The following is a 27,840-nucleotide window of genomic DNA, read 5'->3' as shown; positions in this document are numbered from 1 at the left end:
TTCTTGTTTGCCTTTAAAGTCGTTTTTTTTCTTGTCTTGCTATGGCGGATTGTTTTGCAAGATCCTAGTTAGACTTTACTTTCATCTGGCTCGTCTCCTTCATAAAAAACGTTGTCGTTGTCGTCGTCGTCCATTCGACATTTTTTCTTGGATTTGTTTGGCACAAAGGGAGTGGAGTTTGTCTCACCAATACTTGGCATTGAAGACCTTTGAGATCTTCTTGAGTTCAGGTAGGCTCGTTGTCCACTTAGAATTTTCTTAAGAGCTCTACGAAAATCCGGTTTCATGAACGAATACAAGATTGGATTGACAAGGGATCCGAACACGACACAAAAAGGTGAGAAATCCAATAAAAGGTTTGGAACAACGTCAACATGGCCAAATGCAGCCGCCGCAGTGTAAAACAAAGTTGGAAAGTAGCTTAACACAAACATTAAGGATGCAATGGCGAAGACTCTTGCCACCTTGGCTTCAGAAGATACTTTCCTTGCGCCATTGTGTTTCATGCCTGCTTTCATACTGTTTGAAGAGATACTGAGTTCTCGTTCGCGCCGCACACATTGCCTAACCAACCGAAAGATCTTGTAATTTGCATAGACTATTAAGATATAAGGAAGAGTTATGCAAATGGCTAGGACGAGGCAGATGTAAATCTTGGTGTTAAGAAGTTTCGTATTTCCTTCCCAAGTGAGCGGTATACAAGCGACTATTATTGAGAAAATCCAAATTGCTGGCACCAGGATTTTGAAAACTTTCGATATTGTCTCCGTGTACGAAAATGGATACAAAATCGCCAAATATCTGTCGTAAGTCACTGCACAAAGGTTTGCTGCTCCTACGAAGAGCACAATGGCATACAGGACGTTAAGTGCTGCTTTTGACCACTCATGAAGTTCGGCGTTGTATTGAATGAGGAAAGATACGCCTGTCAAGATGTCAGAGATCGCCAGGGAAACTACAAACCCATTGGTGTAGTTTCTCATTGATTTGACCTTGTACACCAACAAACAGACCAGCGTGTTTGTTACTATGACGATAATTGACAGGATGCTCAGTGGAATGACCAGTCTAAGAAGCATGCTTGACTCTTGATCCGAGTGTCGCTCTTCTGTCACGGCTGTTTTGTTGTGTCAGTGAAGCTTATCCCGGCAAACTGTTTAATAATGAGAGTTTCTTTCTTATCTTGAAGATTGCTTACCCTTGTGGTTAATAAAAATTAGTTATTTTTGCATGAGTTCGATTGCTGTTGGTTCAACTAGTTCCAAATAATCGATTGCTGCCGGTGAACATCTTCAAGTCCATCTTGCGCTCAAGTACAATTCAGTCTGTACGTTCACTGGTTTGGTATCACACGCGATCTATTTTCCCGAGGCTCTGCAAATAAAATAAAAAAATTGTTATCGAATTGAATGTTAACAAAAAGCTTTTGGAAATGTCTTAGCTTTTATAACGTCATTGTAAAGAGGTTACACCATCGTTGCATATTGTTTTCGACATGTTTTCCTTGACTGTCAAAGTTAACCTGAGCTCCTGAAATGATTTCGTTTTAGCGTGGACTTAACAATTAGCTAAATAAATTCCTTTTAGATAATATTGTATTTTCCGTATTCTGACTATTCATATCTACATCTTTCGGCTGGTAAATTAATTTATTGTCTTGACGAACTCAAAACTTACCGATGGTACACAAACATGACGTTCTTTTGGTGTTTCTTACATTCTAAACAGGTCCTTGTCCTAACGATTCTTATAATTCGGTTTAGTATTTTTTTATGAACAATCTCCAAATGCGCGGTATGGCTTGATGGTGTTGTTTTTCAATTACTGAGTTCCTACTGCGGCCAGCGCTATCCATCACCCGCAAAGAGAAGATTTGCTAACGACGAAGAAAAGCTTTTTTGCGTTATTTGTTAAGTAACCAATATACCTTAAGGAATAAATTTACTTTATACCTCTGAGAAAATTGCTTTTGATGTTCATTAGACTTTCGTTTTGCTTACCAGTCAAATTGCGTTGTTTTGAACTTGGAAAGGGCGCTCTTGGCATTGCTTTACTCAAATATTAGGACTTTTTAATCAAGTGATATCCAGGGGAACAGAATACATTACAAGAGCAATGGATATATATGTTATTGTCTTTCCAATAGTGCGGATGCGGTTTTCACACTTTCGACTGAGCGCCAATCTAAATTGGTCAATTTTTGTATGCAGCTGTCAAAAGCGAGAAATCACTACAAACTCATCGAATAAGAAAAGGAAGTATTCCGTACAAGCAAAATTACATTATTAAATGCTTTTTTAGGCTTGATAGTTTTTTACGTCTCCAAAACACCTTCTAAATTGACAATTTGAAAAATGCGAATTGGTAAATTATATTGCTACATCGCAACAAGATCTGAACTTATCATTTTAATATTTTTTACGACCCGCGGCCACATCATTACTCGGTTTCGCAAATTTAATCAGGTTAAATTTTGCTGTGTTTGTTATCATTGATTTCGCGCCGGTGTAAGTGTCGGCTTTTTTAACCTAGTTTTCACTATTTAGCCTTGAAATTAAGGGCGTTCTGTTCGTGTCGTTTGATAAAAAGCTTACATTTGAATGAAATTGGTCTTAATATGCAAAATAAGCGGAAGAAAATACAATGATAATTAAAATCGTTCACGCAAAAAATTTCGTGTCAAATTTTCGTAATCCATCCGTTCTCTTTCAAACACCCAGGAAAACAGGCTTTTTTACGCTCAGTGTGAAAAGATTCTATTGGGGCGATTTAATTAAGATCCTTTATTTTAAAGCAGAATGTGTGTGACTAATTAATCTTGTAAGCAATATTCTATGAACAATACTTCAGCCCGAAAGGTTGACAAGACAGGTTTTCAAAGGTTATATCTCTTGTCAAACCGGCACGCAAGTTGTGTTCCCGATGTACGAAGTGTAAGAAGAGAGAGGTCGCTAGCGAGAACCTCTGTGTACCTCAGAACAACAGTTCCTAGGGTTTTTATTCGTTTTCCCACTTGCGGCGGTTCTCGCCGCCTGTTTGCCGAATTTAGCGTACAATTATAGCAATTTGTTAAATAAAATTTCTAGTAACACGTTCAGATATCTGATTCTAATTCTACGGAGCATAACGGTACTTGAAGACGTACTCGCGCCATATGATGGACGTTGCAATTAGCTCGTCAATATCGACAAACTGAAATCACGATTAACTTCTGGTGAAAAAATTGCCGTTATTCAAACCCAAAACAAACAATAAAATAACCTTTTAGAAATCTCTTCCCCATTTAGATAAAGATAAGGCGGATGACACTCGTTGCGATAGCCTTCCATAATTTTTACTGACTTTTGAAACAAATTTTGATTTTCTGTTCGTTAGCCGGTTTATGGCACAGTCCCAATGTTTACCTGAATTTGTAACCAAAACATCGAAAAACATGACAGAGGGCTGGTCTTACACTCTCCTAATAATTAAAATTCTAATCCGTTAGCGAGAACACTCAGTTGGAATAAATCTTCGCGACAAAACAAAAAACCGTTGTGGCTACAATCTAAGCAGATGTAGGCTGTGAGAAAGTTAAGGCAATAGAGGGGTTGTCTTTTTTACGGTTTTTATGATTGAATAAGTCGAAACAGAAGTGTAATTATTTAGTTTGTATACGATTCATGCAGAGAATGAAACTCAAGTCAGTCAGTTTATCTTCGTTCTCTGATAACCTGGTTCTATGTCAACAAATCAAACGCATTCTCATTTCCGCTAACACACGACCTCTTCAGTGCACGACTCAAAAGTTGCTAAAATTCGTAGCCTGCATAAAAACATTAAAGTGATTCAGTAAAATCCCCATTTCTCGACCCATTGGTTTCTCGAAATTTCCGATATCTCGAAGCAATTTTCGTTTCTCTTAAAATTGTACTTCTCTGTAATTTTCGCCCCGATTTCTCGAAGCAATTTTCGTTTCCCCGAGAGGTTCGAGGAATCGGGATTCTACTGTACATGCTTCAACGAACTGTATAACAATAAAATAAGAAAGTTACCATGTCATAAATCGGTTTTTCTCTCAGTTACTAAATTGTCACTAACGAATTCATCGTAAAGTTCACCTACCATAATGAAATCCTAAATGTATTTCCTAAAGTACGAAACTGAGACGTAACTTATACCCTACAAACTTTGAGCCAAAATTTATTTTTCCATGAGGCAAACTAGAGTATTCGACCAAAATTCACTTCGTAATTCTGTTTTTTAACAATGAACTTTTATCTGCATTTTGTCAATAGAGAATTGAGAAACAATTATTCCACCAACGTTGTTTGAAAGGTAGGCGGAACGTTCTCGTAAAGAGTTTCAACGTCTCTTTACTTGATTAAAACTTGTCCTGAGTTTTGACAGAGTTCCAGAGCTTCAAATAAGAAATTATTCTTAAAAACCTTTCAGAAAAATGGCTACTTACCAGGGAGAGGAGAAAATTGAACCTTTTTCGACGAAGTGCAATTGAAATTAAGAGGAGCTAATTGTTTCTTTTATCATATTATTGTCAAACAAGAAACCTCATTAATTTTAAATGGCTTCACTTTCTAAGCAAGCACGTCCATCAATGTTTAAAACTTGTGCGTTTTATATAACTGGTACTTTAAGCCGATAAGGTAAATGAAATATGCTAATAAAACCAAAAATACACTTCAGTCTTCTTTGGTTTTGAAATTAGTTTGAGCCTTTTTCTAATGTTGTGACAAATGTAATGATAGTTCTTATAATTAAACCAGAAAAGGATCGAATACGGAGAATGTTTATTAAATTCAGTAAATGAATCCTACTTTTTATTATCTTACACATCAAGTCATTAGTCGAAACATGTAAAACATGATAACAACATTGAGGGGAAAAATCCAAAAGTTATTTAAAAACACCATTCTTAAACGCTTCGCGATTAACACTTACAGATGAAATCTCACCAATGTCGTGAAGCATTGGTAAATATTAATGAAAAATGATACACAAAGGCCTTGACCACAATCTTCTCAATATTTGTTAGAAAATCTACATGTTGCATCCATAAATAATATCCTCAAGCCATGAATTTCTACTGGGTCAGGCGCATTAAACGGTAACGTGTTTCAGTGACATGATTAGTTGTACCTGAAGCTTACACAGAACTGCTAATTCATGTTAATCCATTAAGATATCAAAACGCCGGACCTCCTACGCGAACAACAGAAAGATGACACTAAAGAAATTTCTTAAATGAATACTATGATGCATGCGGTCTAAAGACCCTCTAAATGCAGAACTGAATTATTGATCAGAGAACGTTCCCGATGGTGTCCCCCTGTTATCCCCCAGTAAGCTCCTGTTAAATGTTTAACCGTTTGGTAGATAGACTGAGATTCGGAAATCGATATATTTAACCTTGGCACATAACCTAGAACATGACACAAAATATAAACATACAACAAATAAAAATCAGAATGGAGATAGAGCAGGAATGGACTAGACTAGAAAGGGCTAAAAAGAACTATGCATGCTAGTCCACCCACACAAACTACATTACACACATTGAACAAAACGAATTACAAAACGGATGCAAAAGCAGATGTGAAGAATAGCTTGTTACCCAAAATTCAAAGGGCCAATCTGAATGGAAGATCTTTTTTTACAGATTTTACTATACAACATTTTACAACTTTGCGCAAACAATGAGAGGCTAACAGTTAGCAATTTTCCTTCAAGGGTAGGCATCCTGCAGTTTTCTTTAATGGTTCGCTTCTAAATCAGTGTAGTAATTTTTGATTTCTTTTTTGAGCATCAACTTAGCCTGGAACCGTACAAAAACTCAACGAAGTACTCGATATTCACTGAGAGTCACTTTCCACACACGTAACACCTGCAAGCACTACTTGCTTGGCTTATTTTGTTCATTACAAGGTCAACCAGTATTGTAACAAGCCGCAACACAATATTATGAAAATGTAAGAAATTACACTAAAATTACACAAAATGGGATCACCTGACCAAGATCGAGTCAGTTTGCCATCAAATATCATCTCAATATCTTGACTTGGATTCCCAAAGGACGATTTCAGAAAGAGGCGGCGTAGTTAAGAGGTTTTGGTCGTGTAATCTGGAGGTGTCGGGTATAAACTCCCCCTCCCTACCACAGCCTGGATTTGTGTCCCGGCTCCGCCCCCGGGAAAAATTTCAAAAAAAAAAACCCCCCCACCAACCCGACGAACGGAGCCACGCCAACAAACCACCGCGCCTCCCGAGTTGGTCAAGTGGTCCTGAATTAAATTCCTCTTCATTTTGTAAATAACTGGTCAGCCTCCCACGTGTTGGGATTCTCAACTAGTTCATGTTTGTTCGACATTTGTTCTATATAGATCTATATACCTGTCCCCTTGCGATAACCCGTGCAGAACAAAAAGAGGTGTTCAGCCTAAAGGTTACCTAAATAACTAACGAATAAGACACCCAGTTGATACATGAAAATGGAAAAGCACAAACAAAACCGAACGTAACACTTCTTGCAAAAATTCATGAATAGTTTCAAAAAGAGGCCTTGTGGTCTAGTGGTTTTGGTCTTGTAATCTGGAGGTGCCGGGTTTAAATCCTCCTCCCCACCACAGCCTGGATTTGTGTTCGGTGGTCCAGAATTAAATTCCTCCACAATGGCCAACTGGTCAGCCTCCTGTCAGTGGGATTCTCAACTATGTCTTGTTTGTTTGACATTTGTTCTATATACCTGTCTCATTGCGAAAAAAAAGGTGTTGGAGCTTTAAGGTTACCTAAATAACTAACGAGTAAGACACCCAGTTGATTCATGAAGATAGAAAAGCACAAATAAAACCGAACGTAACAATTCTTGCAAAAAATCGGTTCATGATTAGTTGAGGACAATACTTGCTAATCAATCACTTGCATGGCAATAATGTCATTCTGAGGAACCTGGGAGCAGCTTTGATTTTGGTTCCAGGTAAAGTCATCTGATGTACTTTACCCTAATTTTGCTTGTGTTCCTTGTCTAAAAAACACTGATTGATATTAATTTTTGAACATGATTTAGGTTATTTCTAGACAAACTGATGCAAGCTGTAAAACACTGCGGTACAACCAGATGCATTCACTTAAGAATTGTTGCAAAAAAAATAAATGCACAAATGAAGAAGCGTTATCAAGTCGAAATTACCGATTGGAAGACAAGCAAACGGAATCTGCAAGGTCATGGTTTCGACTACCGCCGGGGACTCAGAAATGTTAATTTCTAAGTAAGTTCGACTTGAAAATGCTTCTTCATTTATGCATTTCATCCAAGTCACTATTCCACTTCTGAAGAAAAAAATGACTCCGATATGCATATGATACGTACGACTATGCCTGAGCACAAAGTTGTTCTGATAGTTTCTAAGGAAACTGTTGTGCTTGAGTGCAGTTTTGAATTCTTTCTATTCACATGAACGGAAAGGTACTCGAAAATGACTGTAAATAAACAAAATTTCTCGAGATACATACGTCTCTGTTAATCCAATCAAAATCTATCATTTGATATCTTTCTTTTATCCCTGAACGAAGTATCACCGTTGGCTATTGTTTCGATATTGTTATTTATGAGAAGGAAGAGAAGGGGACTAGAAACAAACTCGCCTCGTTTTCAGGCCTTTGATCTCTACATTTGTATCATGTCCACGGAGACAAAACATAAAAATTTCCGGCTTTATTCGACTGCATTCTGAAAAGCTGATTTAAGAAAACTTATGACGATTTCTTCATAACTTTAATTTCCTGCGCTAAACAAATCCATTCAGTTTCACTGAGTGTCCTATTGTAACTTCTACGTTATCTTTAGGCCTAAACCCTGGTATTATTCACACGATTCTCTTCTTTGTGATTTTCTGGTTATCAAAGAGTAAAAATTGTTATTGACTCCAGCATAAAAATAAAAAGAAATCTCCCGTTTATCTCAATTCAAGTATTGATTTACCTTTATGTTGTAGGTTTGGATAACAAAATAAGATTAATTTCATTCACCTCACGTACGCACAAAGCTAAACCAAACAGCGCAAAATATTGTGTTTAGCCGCTTAGAATCATGTACCTTACCGTTAAATCAGCGGCAGCAAAAACTCTGCTATGTGGATGTCAAACTGACAACGTTGAAAGGCGTAACGCGACTTCACCGGGCGCTTGTCGTGAATTTTTAAAGATATTAATCCTATCGACAGAAATACGAAAATCGTTGCAACAATCACAAAGATACAAAATAATCATATTTTTAATTTGCTTCCTTGTTTGTTCTTATCGGCTAGTTTGACGGTCACCTCCCCTCTTAACATGACATTATTTGGGATCAGCCGCATTCAAGGTCGGAAACTTCCTCGAATACTCTCCAGTTGAAGAAGAAGACTTGTCAACAATAAAAAAAATAAAATATACATACAACACATAGATATATTTTTCGCGAGTTTAGATCAATTCTTGAAATGTAAGTCAGGTGTCAGTTAATACTTTGCTTCTATCTTGACAACTGCTTCAATAAAGATTTCTCCGCCTCTGAAACTTATTAAGTTGGAAGGATTTTCTTATGACACGAAAGTGTCAATTGTTTTATTTTACTGCCGGCAAGCATCTTGTCCTAGTGTCCACATAAAATAGCAGTAAGGCCTACCTTTAATTAAGAAGCCTATTCAAAACGCTTTTAATCACAGACTACAATTTTTTTTCGAAGCCAGGGAATAAACACTTAACGATAATTGTCTTCCAAGACACACTGGTGAAGATAGTCTCAAGACAAACCTAGTTTTTAATTTTTTCTGACAGATGAAAAAATCTTCCCGTCACATTTTAATGAATTTCTTTTTAAGTTGTCTCGTGAAGCAGTTATGCAAAAATAATTGTCAGAGCTTGAATATACCACTTAACAGTAAATGTCAGGTTTGTGATGTTAGCAAAAATTGTGAGGCTAAATTGGAGTCTGGCTCCCAATCACGTGACCAAGCTTCATTTTGGGACGTGCACCGGAACACGTCCGTTTATCCAGTATCGAAAAAATCTCAGCAGGCAGTATTAAGACAAGGAGACCACACAGCAGGGATGCAATGTTTTTTCATATTTTTCTGGATGAGAAGTAATTCGTCTAAGACATAACACATCGCAACTAAGCTTTGACTGTGCTCGCCTATCCGCTACAACGCCGTCCTGCTTGAAAAATTAAACTCGAAAGAAAATTTAAAAAATAAACATTGTTCTTCTGATGTATTAAATACATTAACATTTTTTCCTAAGCAAGAAAGGATGGCTAAGATATTTTTGAGTCTACACTGAATCGCAACGACGCCATGATGGCCTCGTGGCAGCCGCGTTGTTTCTGCTCATGCGCAATGTTAGGTCCGTAAGAAGCCGTTCATTAGCCCTTGTAATCAGGCGACTTCGTAGCCCAGTATCATGGCTAATTTAGCTCGAGCCAAATAATCACTTAAAAAATTACAATCCTCGTTTGCTGCAAGCGTTTGTCATATTTTTATTCAAATTTCACCCAAAAGAAAATTGCTGTCAAAAATGGATGGAAAATGGATACCCCAGTGCCATTAGCGTGACAAGCTTTCCTTATTTTAGCGACAACACTGTGGAACTAATTCCCTATAATGATTGCTTTGTATCTAAACAAACAGCACTGATAACCTTAAAAGCTCAATGAAAATCGCCAGTAAACTAATTTCAAGCTTTGTTATTCTCTACTACTGCGTATTACATCTGACAAGTGTTTATAAATATGAAAGGTGCCCATTTGGCGTAAATTGCCTCTTGAGAGGGCTACCAATACTTGATATACTTGATCGTATATACAAAACCATTTTGGTTCAATACACGCAATGCAAAATTCAAAATAATTGAGTAAGTTAAGCACATTGTTTCCTAATTTAGAGAGTCCAGGCTTGTTAAAAGGAAAATTAATTCTTAGATCGGGACAATTTCTGTAAAACAAGCTAAAACGGCTTTGGTATCAATTTACATGACACGACAAAGAATAAACCTACGGCCTGCGGTTACAACATACGGCGTGTAAGTTAACCGCATATCTTTCGTAACACGAAAACACGAAAAGCGGGATTCTTATATGTGTCAATAGGCTACGGCAGCTACTTTATTAATTAAGCTTCTTCTAAGCCTCGGGTAAATTGTAGAGTCGTATTTAGATTACGGATTATTCGCAACAACAACCCCCTAGCAGAAAATACAACTTGTCGTGTCCAATATTTATTGTCATGTAAAACGTATGCGGTTGCTCGTTCTATTAAATAAAACCCGATTGGAGACTGTTTCTAAACAACTCTCAAACTGTTTAAACAAGAATCGAAATATACTGCTTATACGTCGCGAATATAGCCATGTAAAGTCATTCATATAGACTTTTAAGAGGCAGTCGATAGTATGAAGGAACACGTCAAAATTCTCACCTGATTAGCCATGAACTGCCGCCAAGGGCTCTCCTTTGACGCGTATAAATCCCGCAAACCTCTACCGTTGATAAACTTGGCGACTTTAAGGAAGACTTCACCGTGAGACCGTAAACTTAGCTGAGCCCCCATTACGACCCACAAGGTATTCGCTTGCGTGATTCCGCCTTGTGTAATTAAGGATTAAAGTCTGGCAGTTTTCAATTCTCTGACAAAACAGATAATGATTGATTTTAATTACATCAAGCATCACAGCGGGAACATTAATAATCACGACTGACAAATAGAACCTTGACATTTAATTAAAAAAAGACAATGCCGAGATTAATAATTCATTTTTTTTCAAATTAAGATAAGGTAATGTCTTTCTTTATGCTGGAATAGTTTCCAGAGATTGCGTTAAACGATCTTTTACAAAGTCTTAGTTATTTATGTCTCTGTCTGAAAAACATCAAAACTTGAGAACTCACGCCATAACATCAAAAAACAACCCTTAATTTCCTCAATATTTTTGTAAGCCGTTTACGCTACACCATTTCTGTCACGCTAAGATAGAACTAGTTTTAGCATCCCTCCCTATGTAACAATTATATTCAATTCTCTCATTAACACCGTTGATTAAAATTGAACATAAACATGCCGTAGGCACAGCTGATTTTTTTTTTTTGTAAAGGAAATATTTTATTCTATAAATTGTTTTATTTATATTTTGTGGTAGCCCCTTGCGGCATCAAACCAGATTATTATTTAAACAACCATTGTATGCACCACATCGAAGCTCGTATTCAGAAAAAAAAAGTTATTTGTAACCAATGTTTCACCGTCTTGTTGAAACATTATATGCTGACTGAATCAGTAATAATTGTAGTCATAATTTTAACAACTTTAGCGCCTTTTCCAAATTGCCCAAAAGCGTTTTATTCTGGCAAAAATAAATAAAAAGAAAAGAAGGCGAATTTAATCATCCAAAGATTCGAAAATAACGACTAATAAGTGAGTGAAGGTAAAGATATACAAGAACAGTTGAAGAGACAGAGAGACCATGTGGCTATACAGAGGTCAAGACTCTTAGCTGAAGGGATTACACATACGAGGTATCGTTGAAAGAAGAGAAAAAGAGATAAAGTATACATAAACAAGCAGTAATGCATTTGATATATTTTCTGTATATTTTGTCTAAGGTTCAGTTTCAGCAATTGTTGCATTTATACTGTCATGTGTGTTATCGTTTTTTGCCTGATGTGTATAACAGCCGCCGCCTTATGAATTCCTTAGATAAGGCAACTGAAATGAAACGTAAGTGATGACAGTGACAAAATGTAGATTTATCTTTGACTATTTATACTTACTAATACCGCAAAAGTATCTTCCGTGCGATAAAAACCCTGAGCGGAGATAGGAGAAGATAGCGAGTGCATTAGTAAATGTTGCATGTGGGATTACACTTTGAAAGACACGACTATTCATCCGTTATTCTCGTTGTGTTTACTGACTGTTCACATGAGCAAACAGCACAGGATTCTTTCCACATGTACAAACAATAAAGAGAACCATGTAAAATCAATCCTTGTGATAAACGATGACCTTCACTTGACATTTAATTTTCATTCTTCTTGTTTTATCTCTCAATACACACGCACAATACGTGGTTGGAGCAAATTAAAAGACAAGTGCACTTACACTGGTAAATAACTCAATGATTGTATTGTAATGCCATTCAAATTGTCTTAAGATAATTTGCAGGCTTTCTTGTTAATTAATGGCCGTTTATGGCTTTATGGAAGTCATAATTAACCAAATTAGTTTAAAGATAACCTTGAGACCGATATCAGCGCGTCATTTGTCGCCTTCCTGGGCTATTTTAAAATGTAAAATGATAGTAAGCCGATACGTGGTTGCATTTCAGAATTTATGCACATATTTTTCAGTCTCCAGCTGTTGTTTGTATTTCAGATCTGTTTGGTCGTGCATGATGCATGTCTTGTCATAATATATAGATTTAGGCAAGCCTAAAAGCGGAGCTCCCCAGTTAATTATTTTGCACTTTATTGAAACCTGAATTCAAGCCATTGTACAATTTTAAGGCTAAGAATATAATATTCGTTTTATTTTTTTTTTATAAATTTTAATATTGTTACTTACTTTTTTTTACCGTGTCCCGGGGGGGGGGGGGGGGGGAGAGGTACTCCCTAAAATTTACTCAAGGGGTGTGCCACTGAGTCGCTGAGACTCTGGACCTGTTCCAGAGAAAAACGGCTCAATTTGCGACCCTGTTCCAGACAAACAGTGCAAAATAGGTACCCTGTTGCAGACAATATCCACAATGAAAAATATATGAAGATAGATATAAAAACACTAGCGTACATCACAAAGCGCTCACTTGACTTTGTCTGTGGCTTGGAGAAAAACCAATGAGAGGAGCGGATTTTCATAGCTAAACTTGATAGTGTTCCACAGTCAAAAGAGTGATTTGTATACCCTGTTTCAGAGTCAGAGAGGCAAAAGGCACACCCTGTTGAGCAGCACATACCCGTATAGCCCTTATATGGGAGTACCGTATACAGCAACACCAAATAAGCCGAGAACAAACAAAATCAATCAAAACGTTTTAATTCCACCGACAGCATTATGATCCAGAAGTCTGGATGGGAAATTATGCTGCAAAACGGGTAATTATGTAACCTTCGAAGATAAGGAGGGGGTAGTAGGGCTGCATGTTGGGGTAGATAGGCATATCACGTGGTAAATTAGCAAAGCACTTAACATTTAGAGTATATAGGAAATAATATACATCTACATTAAGAATATGGTTAATTTTCTTTTTTTCATTCATTCATTTGTTTTTATTTTCACTATTTGCCTATATTTTAATTTTGAATGGAAATGGCAGAGGTCATACATGTAGCAAAGGGTTTACAGCATATTGCCATAAGCTAATGCCAAGCAAACCGGAGTGAAAGCTAACCACAAGCAAACTAGAGTGAAAGCTAATCCCAAGCACACCGGATGAATAAAGCTAACTGCGAGCAAACAGGGGTGAACCTAACTACAAGCAAACCGGAGTGAAACTAACTGGAAGCAAAGAAGGGACATTCTGTAACCCCATCCCACCCCCCTCGCCCCCCCCCCCAAAAAAAAAAGGATGATAGCACCTTTTTTACTTTTACATGTCTTTTTGAGTCCCCTTCCTCTTAAGGGGTTTCACTTCACTTACAGAAATAAAAAAAAAAAACAAAAATTCTGGGAAGATAGAATATTGTTTGTGTGTCTCAAACTCAGTTTTGTTCTTTGATTACGCAGAAAAAATAGAATCATGTTTGCTTGTGTATAAAACTATGCAAGAAAAAAAGCATCAATACTTTGACTGCTCTTTTAAAAATTTGTATGCTTTATTGTACACATTTTTGTGGAGTCATGTTGCCCATTCGTCATGAAGTTCACAAAGTAAGCAAATGAGTCACAATTTGGTTGCTTCATGGTACCTAATGGATACTGCAAATTTAATCTGGCTTTAGAATATTTCACTAATTTTAACATTATAGCTGTTCTTATAAATTGTACGCAGCATACAACACATAAGAATGAAATTGGTATTGCATATTGCTTGCAATCACGATTTTAACCTCTATACTTAAGAATTACACCAGTTTCAGCATTACCAATCCAAATTCAAATTATTACATTGCTTTTTACCTCCACTACCTCCCCCAAGGTCAACCAAAGATCTTATGATATACAGTAATTAGACAACTACATGTAAGTCCTGTGTAGTCGAGGGCTCAAAATATTTGGACACTTACAGGTCATGTTAACCGGCCAAAGAGATTTTAGCTTGGTCACATGTGGTTTCTTACCAGCCAAAACATTGAAAATAGCAATTTTAAACTCCCATTCATTTCTGCTGTTACTGTTTTGGCTGCATAAATTATTCTTAAAAAGATCACTTCATAATGCCCTTGTTACATCTAAAAAGATGTGAAAGAGACAGGTCAATCAAGAAGTTGTTTTCTGAAGTACACTGTAAATACGTTAACATTTAAAATATAAACTTTGCTCATTTGCAGCTTTTCTTGATTTCAATTTACATGTAATTTACTAGTCTCTTGAAAATGGCATCATGAAGACACCCAAACATCAAGCTGGATAATCTTAATCCTTCCTGTTTTCTTTTGATGTCCTTGTCCACATTCTGTTTTTGTGTCTGTGGCTCTGCAAATTCTGAAATTCATGTTAACCCTGAAAAAAGTCAAATGCCACAGATTAAATTAAAATTGATTAATTGGTATGAAAATCAATAATTTATAAAACAAAACACTTAACGCAAGCTTGTATAAAGTGAAGCAAAACTACTGGATGCGAAAGGATACCTTATATATTTAACAGAGATGTATCAGCACAGACTATTTTTTTTACTGATAACTGCGAAGTCAACTACAGAAAAAAAAACCGGTAACTCGAACTCGGATAACTCGAACAACCTTGCTAACTCAAACTCACTTCCATTTCCCTTGGATTTGACCCCACTTTTCAGTCATTTTTACTCGGTTAAATTCGAACTCGGATAACTCGAAAACCCCGCTAACTCGAACTAAATTTTGTTTCCCTTGAACAAAATTTGGGTCAAACTTTTTACGCTGATAACTCGAATTCCAGAACTTGCAACTCGCAACGGTTGCCCATTGATTATAGCAATGAACAGATCATGTATTTGACAGTCATTTTCCACTCTTAACAAAAGAATGTGTGGTCGCTTTAGAGTTTCTGGCAAGATAAGTTCAATTTGCACAGTACTGTATACTGAAGTGCTTAAAAATCAGTAAACTATCAATTATTAACTTGGCAAATAAAATATTCAATCAACCCCGCTAACTCGAAAAACCCCGCTAACTCGAACTCATTTTCATTTCCCTTCAGAGTTCGAGTTAGCAGGGTTCTACTGTAAATATTTCAGGACCTGAACAATCGATGAAAATCGATGATCGGAAAATCAATCGATCAATCGATGACAATCGATTAATTACTGTTGATTGGCATCGATTGGCATCGGCCAATCGATGATCAATCGATAATCACACTTTGGTGGTCGCGAACTTCATCGATTGCCATCGATTGGCATTAAACACACAATCAATCCGAAGCATGAAGTAAATACTTACATATGTTGTTTTGTAAAAAAAAATAATAAAGCTCCTTTCCATTGAGATGAAGTTTACATCATAAGCTTTAATGTTTCTGTTTTTCATTCGAGTTTCCTACTGTTTGCTAGCGCTAGAATTCCAAAGACACTTCGTTATTCGTGACCGAGTCAAAAATGGCGGACGTGACAGGCGAAACTCATCACCAGACTCCCACTGTTGTCTCGTTTTCGTTCCGACGTACGGACGACGTATTTTTGAGTTCTCTCTGCTACTGTTTGATTTGAAATATTTCGGACGAGCGAGAAAATGTTTATGGACTACAAGACAGAGTTTTAGATAAATTACATTGTACTTAGACAGCGAGGAATTCTGTAAGTTGCGATTTCTATTTACTTTGCCAGGAGTTGGTTCGAAAGCAAACCAGACCGAAAAGCGTACGCTTCGTTGATGGAGGCGAATAAGACTTAAGCTCAAAACGTTTGTTTTAAATAATTATTGCCTTATTACTGTTAAGTTAGTAAGTTTCTCGTTGTATTGACATTTTTTGGAAAGGTTATCATTGTTGTTGCTAATAAAATATAACATACAAGAGAGACCGTGTGTTTTAAAGTAAACATATTTATCAAATACTAGTCAAATAAAAAACGATGGCAGTTAAATGATCGATTGAATTGGTAATCGATGATATTGATAATCGATGAAAATCGATGTTAGTTAATTGATCGATTGTCATCGATTATCGATGAAATTGATAATCGATGACAATCGATAATCACAAAAACTTTAGCGATCGATTGTTCATCGATTATCAATATCAATCGATTAATTGATATCGATTGTCATCGATTGTTATCGATTGCCATCGATTATCGATTCCATCGATTGTTCAGGTCCTGATATTTTAATAAACTCAAAGCATCACTGCAAACCCTTACACTCCCTCTTTAAAAGGTTTGACCTTTAAATACTCCCCCTCCCCTCTACCCCTATATATACATGTACATGCATAGGAAAAACATTGCCACATCTTAAAAGCTTTTTTCTTAACAGTAATACTAAGATTTTTAAAGATACACATTTAATTAATAATAAGTTTGCATGCACAGCTGCATACAGTGTCTAAAATGGCATGAATTTACTCACAAAGATTCCAGTTTTCCAGTAGTCATTAACCTTTGTTGTGTGCATTTTCCAAATTCCACAACAAGATTGTGATTTTTTTATGACAAATATAACATTTACTGTTGACATTCTGAATGAAACCAGCAAAACAGACCTCAAAATCTCAAAATTGTTGACATTGTTATGTAATCCACATGAACGCTCAATAGTGAACAGAACTACATGACAAGTGGATTATTTAATATATTTGGGAACGAAAGAGCTAAGTAATGAAGCTGAAGTTTATTTACTCTGACTAAATGAACAGTAATTTTACCTCCATCATGAATATCAATAAACTGCATACACTGAATCGATCTATTTCACTCGGAGTTAACGAAATTCCAGGTGCTTCGTGCAAACTGACATCACTTTCATTCTCATCTCAGCTGCTCTTCCAGCACTGTAAAACAAAATAATCATATCACAAGCATTTAAAAATCGTAAGCTTAATTTTCTTCGAGATGTGTTGAAGTGATATTCTTTGTGAATTCGTTCCTCGAAGGCCCAACAATTATTTGTTTACATAATCAAATCCTCCTATTTGATCAGTAAAACCTGGTAAAACTGAATTTTAAGGAATAGTATTTTTCAACATTGTTCATGTCACAAGCAAATGCTTAGTGGCGAAAGCAAGTAAAATGTGCCGTCAATATAAGCTTACTTTGCGTATAAAGTAAGCTTAAGACAAAACGTAGAGATATTAAATGACGGAAACACTGCAGTTTTGTACTCACCAGTTGGCCGCAGTAGGTACACTCGTCTGCTCGTTTTATCTCCGTTCCCTTGTTCTCCGCTATTTCTTTGCCTGTTTCCTCGGCACCTCTCTTGCTATTTTAGTCGCTTTTCTTCGCTACTTTGCTACCAGGTTCGACAGGCGCTTTGCTATACTTTTTCGCCTGCTTTCTGTCCGGGTTTTCTGGATCTCTCGCGATCTCTTTCCCGTCGCAAATCGCTTAAACCCTGTTTCCTCGAAGTTAAGTTTACCCTGCTCTCGTTTGTAGTCATCGGCATAACAAGGAGCCAAAATAAATGTGTTTGTCTCAAGTTCTAACTTTCAGACTAGCTGTTTAGACCTCACACTTTTTTTTCCTCACACTGCAAAATTATTTCGCGCCAGTACTGCGCGAGTTGTCAAGACCTTTCAAGATCCCGGATGTGCGCAACACCGTACGTACGTTTGTACGCCGCCGTACGCGCCCGCGAGGCATGCCGCTAGCCATGATGACCATGAAAACTCGGATGCAGAGGTTTCCTATTTTATTTCATGTGTTTTTTTTTTTTTTTCATGTGTTTTTTTTTATGGGTATGGTGCTCCGCTCTGCGGCCCTTACGGGCCGCTAAGGAGCTCCGCTAAGAACCCATTCATCTAGGCAATTTAAACACAAAGAAACATAAAGTATTCCAACTTAAGATAAGTAACTTTAATTCAGGCGTTTTGTTATGTCTATCGTATGGTTTCCTTATAAGAGAAAAGGACAAAAATCAAGTGGGAGCGTTGTACAGAATGTAGATGGGAATGTCCATACGGTTTGCCAACACAAACTCGTTCCCAGAGTCTTCTTCACCCGGCCTGGAATTAATTACGTGATGTAGCCGTACGCTTCGTTGATATGCCCGGTATTGATTAAGGCTAACAAACTTCGTCAATCGAGAGAAAAAAATTCATTTTATGTATGTGAGTTTATTAACTTTGTTCCAAAATGACGCCAAAGTAGTTTGAATGTAAAGCAGGTACTTAGGATTTAGTAGATAAGGATTTGTTATATGGGCGATCAGTATTTAACATGATGATAAAAAAAACGGTTTGTAGCTGATCTTGAAATTCGGTTTAAAAGATGTTGAAAAACGTATTGAACTAAATTTTTGACAACTCTCTGTGGCTTTCGTCAGAGTTAAATCGTTTCACTTCATGTATATAAGTGTTTCATACGTCGCCGGTTCCCAGGCATGTTCCCAAGGTTAAATGGACTTGTGGAAAATGTACATGCTCACTGACAGAATTAATGTCCTGGATAGAATCTGTAGCGCTTCCGAGAAAAGGCGTTGCTGTCTGTTGTTTACATTTTTCTCTAAAATTTCTACGTAATCGGGATGAATGTCATGGGCTGTTGTTTCCGCGTGAAATCTTATTGCGCTTTCGTCATTTGATCTTGTATTAGGCTTATGTTCTGCGCAGCGCGAATTCCATGATCTTTTACTCTCTCCCAAATAGGCGAAATCACATGTTTTGCACTTGACTTTTTACACAATTCCCTTGATCTGATTTGTAGCGGGACGGTCTTTCCGCTTCTTAAAGATACTGCCCAGTGTTTTAACAGGCTTAAAACGTTAGCACCACTTTCGAGCCTGTTAAAACACTGGTTTTAAACCGTTTTTAGAATTTTAAGATCAGCTGCAAGCCGTTTTTTATCATCAGATTAGGATTTGGTATATTGGATTTAGTGTTTCTATATCCTTGGCACCAGGTACGTTTGTAATTTCTTTGGAGCCAAGTCGTATTTGCAAAACTCGATTAAATACCTAAATGAAAGTTTTCCCTACGCTATTCTATACATCAGCTCGTACAATCCCTACCCTTTTATTTTTCTTCGGCATGAAAAAGGGAGTTTCCCCGTATCGCCAACTACAGAAAGTACCCCCGGGGCATTTTTAAACCCGTGACCGTGTTGCTCGGAGTACTGAGATACTTTAAGTTATATCATGAAGAGGTTTGATGACTGAGAACATCAAAAGTTGAATCCTACTGTCGAGTCATAGCCGGCAAATCAGTTTCTCCATCCCCACCCGTCAGGTGTCCTTTTCACGATCCTGTTGCTATGAAGAATTACCTCCAATGTCTTCTCATTGTTTATATTCTTTATACCTCTAACGAATCTTGTCTCCACACTCAGAATCAGTACAATACAGAAAATAAGACTCTAATAAGTTTTACTGAAGCATTCGAAATTACCAAAATCGAGTTTAGTATAAGTGGTAGATAGAGGGCAAATCCTGCTTTGTCAAACACAAACGTCTTAATTTCAGGAAAGCTGTTTACTTTTGGCAAGGCCTTAAGGCAGCTGCTATTAAACGAACAGAAAAAAACAAATCGTTGTGGTTTTGTTTTCAAATGCTAACTTTAAAAAAACAATACTGATAAGAAAGCTCTCTGGGATTAAGAATAATATCTTCAGTCATTAGCCAAAGGGAAAATTCTTATTCAACCATGCATTCACAAACAAAAAAAAACAGAGTAATAAATATTTCATAATGTTTAAACTCAAAACTGATAAGAGATCTGTTTTTGTGTTTTTGTGTTCCTCGGGGGAAGTTATTATGAGAACACCGTGATCTTGTAATGATAGTTCGCTGTGTAACCACATGCTGTTCTGAAACTATTAACTGAGATGGTCAGATAATTGTGCACAATGGCTAGCAGTAATTACCGTAACCGATTTCTTTAGTCGCGGATATCCCGTCGGCACGCGCGAGCGGAGCTCCGTACCTTAAAAAGTTGATAAACATTTTGGTTGTCACTTGATGATCCGTCCGCCTGTACGTACGTTCACTTGAACAGTGTGGCGTGTGCGAGCCGAACCTGTGATTTGGAGTCATAAACTAATATTTACGCAAACATATTTTTGGTTTCATTGAGTTCAGACTTCTTTGCCTTGCCTTGCTTACATAAACCAAAGGAGTGTTGAACAACGGTAAAATTAGTACTGTTCAGCGAAGTACCGAGCGGCAACGATAAATGAAATTTTTTCAACCGAAATTAAACTATTCAGCCACGCGGATCACAAATAGTTTACGCCGGTAAAGCGAGCAACTCTTCTCAAAGTTCAAACTGCAATAAAGCTCGTAGGGTGTCAAAATACAGACAACGAGTAAAGCTACTTAACGACGCTATATACCAAAAATGTAATACCCGATTCCCTCTATAGCTCGCGGCTGCAGGGAATCACGGTAGTTGTATTCATCAAACCATGCGCGAGACTCAACAACGATACACATTGCTTAGTCTCGCGCATGGTTTGATGAATACAACTACCGTGATTCCCTGCAGGCGCGCGCTATAGAGGGAATCGGCTATTGAAGATTTACTATCCAACTACTTCATTTTACTTGCACTTTTAATCATTTCGCCGAAAATTGTCGCTTTTCTTGCGAGGTAAACTTACTTTGAGTGTAGACTTGTTTGCTTTAGATAATGCCTTTTAAAACCGAAGGAAATATCTACATGAAATTCTCTAAAGTACCGAGCAACGATTAAACAGAATAATTCAGCTACACAGATCTAAAACAAGGTAACGCCGTAAATAGCAAGTAAGGCTTCGCGATTTACAAACTGCAAAAAAATCCCACAAACAAGTCAATCCAAAAAAATGAGTAAACTGCTTAGCGATATTACACATCAAAAAATGTATTAAGAGATTTATTATCCAAGTGCCTTTTTTTTACTTGCAAATGTTTTTTTTTTTATCAGTGAGTGTCTTCGAACCTCATCAGCGTGAATATGGAGTCGTGCACGAATATTTACGCCAAAACATTTTCGGTTACTGTCAATGACTCGTCCGTTCTTGTGTTTAGTTTGAAATTATAAGTTTTTTAAGAGACGCGAAAAAGTCATGAAAAGTAAAGAACGCGAAATGTTAAGTGGCGATGTCCTTTAAAGCGGACCATCGCATTTCGGGTCGGAAGAAAGTTTTCCTTCAAACTTTGCCCAGTGAACTATCTTGGTTTATAAGTAAATGCAACGGCATTAGTTTTTTGAAATACGTTAAAATGTTTTTTTCAGAGCCTATAACAGCCAAGGCGACTAAAAGGCTAAATTTTGATGGTCGCTACAACGAAAAACTGCACAAGTTGACGAGCTCGGCACACAAAAACCGCCGACCGCAACAGAAAACTATTATAATCCCATGAAAGGTGGTCCTTAAATTGTTGTGAAATCATGTTTGTTTTAATATTTTTTAAATTTTCAGGTTTGGAAAAATTTATGTCTCAACATCCGTCAGATCGCTTTTTATAAACATGCCAATGTACCCTGACTTTGCTGGCCTTTAATTTTCAAGTCCAGACCAGTCCATTCTAAATTCCACCTGAATTCTACTAAATGGATGCCAGAGAGCACAGAAATCTAAAAATACCTTGCACTTCTTACCTTCTTTCGTCACAGCGACTTCTAACTTTTCGTGTTTTAAGCGAATTTTTCACACACATTATGCAAATGAGGTTGTAAACCCAACTACGGTTGTTTTCAACAAAAACGGTTAAATTGTAAAATTTCGACATTGTAGGTGAAAAATACAAGGAGTTTTATAGAAAGAAAACTTTCAAATGATATGAGTGGTTAAAATTGACGAATTAAGTTGTCTTGAACTTTGCATGCTTTTAAGACAAATGTCACAATTGATTTGCAAAATGTGTTGTCTGCTGAACTTTGACCGATGTTTTCAAACAAACCGTTCTAACTTTTTGGAACTCGCTGTTTTTCATTTAAAAAGGGAAGAACAAATAAGTTCTTACTAAATCTGAAAGCGTTCAAGGTGTAATATTTGAAAAGTCCTTCAGTTTTAACTGGTCAAACAAGTTGGAGTGATGTAACTATTGAAATAAACAACTGATTTGTGACCTTGTATTTTAGTTGACATGTTTTGTTGCCACTTTATAAAGTTGCAGTTTTAGTTAGTTAATCTGCTGTTCAAAGTCACTTTCATAAACTTGTTTTGCATAAAGCAGCAATCATTTTTCCTAGCCAGAATTCCCGCGGTCTTTATGATCACTTTCTTCCTTAAGCTTCCTTAGCGCTTTACAACTTTATTTGCGTGACTTTTCGTGTTTCATGCAAACAAGATTTGCGTCGGCAAAACCCGACGGTTCGTACCGTCAAAATTCTATTGCCACAATTCACGTTACCAGCTGTTAGGATGTCCAAAGACATTTGAAATTGTCATTCTGTAACTAGTTTTATTCATAGTTTAGTGTATAGTGTGGTATAATGGCACGAATTTTTAAATAAATGTTAGAGACAGTTCTCGGGTAAGTATTGTCACTGTGATAATGTTATTAGTTTGAGCCAAAGTTTTGTAATTGGCTCCAAAAATAAAATTTCAAAACAAGATGTCGAGCTTTTTGTCGCAAACGGGAAAGTGTGGCGATTCACGAGGCGTTTCAGGTCTTTTCTGCTTGCTTCAGTGCGATGAATCGATAGACAGCCACCTCGCTATTATACAATTATCGCGAGAGGACATCACAGAATGGCAAATTATCTTGGCTAGAGCTGGCTTTTTCGATTTAGAGGAGTCGGTTGTCGCAAAAATGACCGTGTGCGCCAAGCATAGGCACACATATGGAAAGTTCTGGCGCCCAAGAACAGCTTGCCTATATCCAGCGCACCAAGGACGTCCACGAAGAAACCAGCAAGGGACAAAGAGCCGATATTCCGTAAATCCGGAAATGTCAAAGGCTATTCAGAAGATGTACGGTGTTTTCGTTCAAGTCGGATCCGGTGCGTAGAGAGTTACCATACAGTGCTGTAGCAAGGGGAGGGGCCGGGGGGGGGGGGGGCGTGCCCCCCCCCCCCCAGTTTTTTTTTCACAAAAAGGAAAACAAACCTTATAAAATGTTGAAAATACAATTTTATCTCCCGAGAGGTTTGAAACAATAAACATTTGTACTTCTTTTCATTTTTTTTTTAACGTATGTAGGGTGATGCACAACAATATTAAACAGCCAAAAACTAAAACAAACCAGAAATCGTGACAACAATGTGAAAAAAGTAATAAAGAAATTATTCAACATGACACGAGCGTGGGACAAAGAAAAAAAATCTGAGTCCCCGACGGGAATCGAACCCATGGCCTCCCAGATACCGGTTGGGCGCTCTAACCAACTGAGCTACGAGAGACTCGTTGTTGAGCTGGGCCATTTACTAGGTTGATATGTGACACGCGTCCTGCATACTGCTAGGATCAGCAATGTCGAAATCATCAAATGTGTAGTAAATAATAAAGATGGTAAATTTTAAGCTCGGTGATAAATAGTAAAGAAATTATTCAACATGACACGAGCGTGGGACAAAGAAAAAAGTATGCATGACGCGTGTCACATATCAACCTAGTAAATGGCCCAGCTCAACAACGAGTCTCTCGTAGCTCAGTTGGTTAGAGCGCCCAACCGCTATCTGGGAGGCCATGGGTTCGATTCCCGTCGGGGACTCAGATTTTTTTCTTTGTCCCACGCTCGTGTCATGTTGAATAATTTCTTTACTATTTATCACCGAGCTTAAAATTTACCATCTTTATTATTTACTACAAATGTGAAAAAAATGTCTCAAAAATGTCAAAATGTCTCAAAAACGTCACAAATTCGCAATATGCGTAAATCACAGATAGCTTTTGGAGAGCGCTGGAAATAGCCTTTTCAAGCCTCTAGATTTCAAAATTTTCTGGGAGGGCATGCCCCCACACCCCCCTAGCGGCACGCGCCTACGGCGCTCGCGTGCCGTTATTTGCACCTCGGCGCTAAATTCTTCTCAAGCCTTTGTCGGTACTTCCAGGTTACGCGGTTGGTTCAAATTCTATAATTGCGCACTAAGACGTCATTGTTAGATAGCTTGTTTTAAATGCTGTTCAGACAAATACATGTAAAATAAATTATTTAAGAATTACGAGGTTAATAAGGAAGGGTTTTTTTATAACTGTTGAAACCCCTCCGGCCCTTTCTTAGGTTTTTTTGCCTTTGCAATTAGGGGTGGAGCATAAGATGATTTATGGGGGAGGGTGTAAATCCCAAAAGAAAGCAAAGACCCCAAAAATTTTCTAGCGAGCCCCAAAAAATATCTTGTTAGGCTGTAAGAAAATAAAAAAAAACGAGCATCTAAAATTCATGCCCCCTCCTCTATCCCCCCCCCTATAAAAATCTAACAGTCCTTAGGCTATCAGCCTTGACTATCAGACTATTCGGTTCCTACTGCCCTTATTTCTACTAAGTGTACTTAGTACTTAGTATTCTACTTAGTGCCTGTTTACAAGCAGGTAGGGTACCCTCGTGCTAGTGTTTCCCAGGCGGAGGGTTAACCTAGCGTTCCCACATTTCATCTTTTTTTCATCGACGTGTTTACAAGGCAGCTAGGGTTACCCTAGCACTAGGGGAACGCTAGCTGAGCGCTAAGGTTACCCTAGCGCCTTGTAAACGCTCTGCTAGGGATAACTCACCTACCCGGGACAACTTTATTTTGGCTCCAAGAAGCTAAATTTGTTTTAAAAAGTAAAATACCGAAAAGCCATAAGGTGCGTTTGTTCGAAATATTTAAACTTGAACCTCCTTTTAAATACCTAAATAACCGATATCCCTTCGCTTTCATTTACCTAAACTTGTGAGATTCCTACTCTTATATACCTAAAGCATGAAAATGGTACCCCTTTCGGACGGAGCCTCCCCGTTTAGGCCATTATGGGGGTAACCCCTCCCTCCTGAGGGCAGGGGGGTGGGGGTCAGAGACGTTTCTGGTTATAATCTTAGGGGTAGTTGTGCAAACTGAAATTTGTTTAAGGCGTGGCAGCACATCTAAAAATGAAAACTGCATGGATATGCAAAAAAGTCGAAAGAAACTAGACGAAGAACCAGATTAGTTATAATTGTTTGGCCGTGTCACGCTAGTTTCCGTTTTGACCGATTGATCTAAATGTGTGTCAAGAAAACAGACAAGTGCTTTTTGAGTAGTGATTTTCTATGAAAAGTATTTTATTTGCAATGAGAAAGATTTTTTTTTCTTTTTTTGGTAAAGAATGACATAATCTCAAGGTGTAGTAAATTGTACCGTGTAGTAGCAACAGGGATCAGAGACGTTCTTGTTATAAGCTTAGAGGTAGTTGTGCAAACTGAAATTTGTATAAGGTGTGGTAGCACATCTAAACATGAAAATCAAATGGATAAGCAAAAAAGTCGAACGAACCTAGATAAAGAACCACGCGATCGCGATTAGTTCTGAACAGATTAGGTATAAATTACTGGCCGTGTCACGTCAGTTTCCGTTTTGTCACGGTTAAAGTCGCCCCAGTGATCTATAAAGTTTGAGTCCAGGAAACAGTCTTGAAAGTATTTTTTTCAGTAGAGTATTTCTATGAAGAGTATTTCATTTGCAATGAAGCAGTGTTTTTCTTTCCTTTTACGGAGGAGAATATATCTCGAGCAGTGGGATGATAATTAAACGTCGATATTCACGGGTTTGTGAGTATAAGATGTGTGTAAATAAAATTAAGTTCGCACGAGCGAGCTTTTGTTTTAAAATAACTTACAGATACACAGACTTATACTAAAATTTACTGATGTCTGTGTATATAACAAAGAAGTTAAAAACGAAATTCATTAGGAAGAATGGCAATAAAGGCCACAAAGTACCGTCCTCAGCTACGGTAACAGAATAAATTATTTTTTTTTTAATTTCGTACATTGATGTCAGTAACTAAATTAAAATGTCACGAATCCTAGATTTCAATGTGTGGTGGCTAAAATTGAACTTATTACATACTGAGAAAATGTTCAGATTCTAAAAGTAACAAAACTGTTAACTCAACAATAGAAATCAGCAAAACCTAAGAGTACACAATCCAACTAGTAAGTTTACCTGACCAAGTTTAGCAGACAGCGAAACTGCATAATTAATTCGTAACAAATTCAAAGTTCCAGGACGAATAATTCGCCGTTTTTAACCGCTTAAAACGTTTGCAAGTGATCGTTCTGTGAAATGACTTGAATTTTTGACTTGGAATGCTGTAAGTCAACGATTAAACCGTTTTTGTTAAAAACAACCGTTGCTCGGTTTACAGCCTCATTTGCATAATGTGTGTGAAAGATTCGCTTAAAACACGAAAAGTTGGAAGTCGCTGTGACGAAAGAAGGTAAGAAGTGCAAGGTATTTTTAGATTTCTGTGCTCCCTGGCATCCATTTAGTAGAATTCAGGTGGAATTTAGAATGGTCTGGTCTGGACTTGGAAATTAAAGGCCAGCAAAGTCAGGGTATATTGGCATGTTTATAAAAAGCGATCTGACGGAGGTTGAGACATAAATTTTTCCAAACCTGAAAATTTAAAAAAATATTAAAACAAACATGATTTCACAACCCTTTAAGGACCACCTTTCATGGAAGTATAATAGTTTTCTGTTGCGGTCGGCGGTTTTTGTGTGCCGAGCTCGTCAACTTGTGCAGTTTTTCGTTGTAGCGACCATCAAAATTTAGCCTTTTATTCGCCTTGGCTGTTATAGGCTCTGAAAAAAATTTTTTAACGTATTTCAAAAAACTAATGTCGTTACATTTACTTATAAACCAAGATAGTTCACTGGGCAAAGTTTGAAGGAAAACTTCTTTCCGACCCGAAATGCGATGGTCCGCTTTAAAGGACATCGCCACTTAATTCTCAAAATTGAACATAAGTAGTGATTTTCATCACTTATCTACTTAATAGAGTTTTGAACATGATTACATGTACAAGGGTAAATTAACTTTTATCGCTTTTATATGCATGTCAAAAGATTAGATGACCTTATGAGCGTTAAATCCATCTCTGACAAACAAAACTGTTAGATTTACGGAGCGAGGCATCGTGCAAGGCGTGAACTGAACTATTTTTAAGAAACTTCTGATATTACGATATCTTTGTTCCTTTCAGTTTTCGGTATAAAAAAGCTTCACTGAGAACTTTATCATGGATAAAGGTTGTTATTATTTAGTTTCCAGTGTTTTATTTGGCTAAGTCGAAATGCTATGTTGTTTACCCACCTTTCAATTTAAAGACCAAGCATCAAAAGCAGCTCATCAATCAGTTTTTTCAAAGCCGACATCAATTTTCCGTTGCAGTATTCGTCGAGAAGTTATTTATACTGCGGCTTAAACCAAATCGAACAACAAAAGAGCGCAAAAGGTTGGCGGCCACTCGCGTGTGTACTTTGTCTTTGATGATTTGTCATTATAATCATTCATTTTGTTTTGATGCTTTATTAGTTTTGGTCAACAAAAAATTTTACATATATAGTATGACTGAGTGTTTACTATATACACCTACCATAATTATATATGGCAGACTGAGTGGCGCTGCTTTAAAATATTA

At 37.3% G+C, this 27,840-nt stretch overlaps 1 protein-coding gene and 1 long non-coding RNA gene across 7 annotated transcripts; both read right to left on the bottom strand.

Moving 5' to 3' along the window:
* Nucleotides 1–27,610, bottom strand: LOC144644114 (histamine H2 receptor-like). Of its 6 annotated transcripts, none has more exons than XM_078503529.1 (2): nucleotides 27,513–27,610; nucleotides 1–1,374 (listed from the first exon to the last, which is right to left on the bottom strand). In XM_078503529.1, exon 2 carries the CDS (start codon nucleotides 1,077–1,079, stop codon nucleotides 69–71), a length of 1,011 nt encoding a protein of 336 aa, XP_078359655.1. In that variant the 5' UTR covers nucleotides 1,080–1,374; nucleotides 27,513–27,610; the 3' UTR covers nucleotides 1–68. The 6 variants fall into 6 exon arrangements, with proteins under 6 accessions (XP_078359655.1, XP_078359654.1, XP_078359656.1 ...); XM_078503528.1 differs by lacking the exon at nucleotides 27,513–27,610 and adding an exon at nucleotides 10,449–10,628; XM_078503530.1 differs by lacking the exon at nucleotides 27,513–27,610 and adding an exon at nucleotides 8,095–8,192.
* LOC144644096 (uncharacterized) lies at nucleotides 13,043–18,080 on the bottom strand. The gene is made up of 3 exons (XR_013569035.1): nucleotides 17,485–18,080; nucleotides 17,025–17,150; nucleotides 13,043–14,684 (listed from the first exon to the last, which is right to left on the bottom strand). It is a non-coding gene; the product is annotated as an uncharacterized LOC144644096 (long non-coding RNA).
* Nucleotides 27,611–27,840: the final 230 nt, after the last annotated feature.

Source organism: Oculina patagonica, chromosome 2, assembly GCF_052425735.1.
Source record: "Oculina patagonica isolate OP01 chromosome 2, crgOcupat, whole genome shotgun sequence".
NCBI classification, from domain to species: Eukaryota; Metazoa; Cnidaria; class Anthozoa; order Scleractinia; family Oculinidae; genus Oculina; species Oculina patagonica.
The sequence above is the reverse complement of the archived record's forward strand: the minus strand, read 5'-3'. Positions and strand labels throughout refer to the sequence as shown.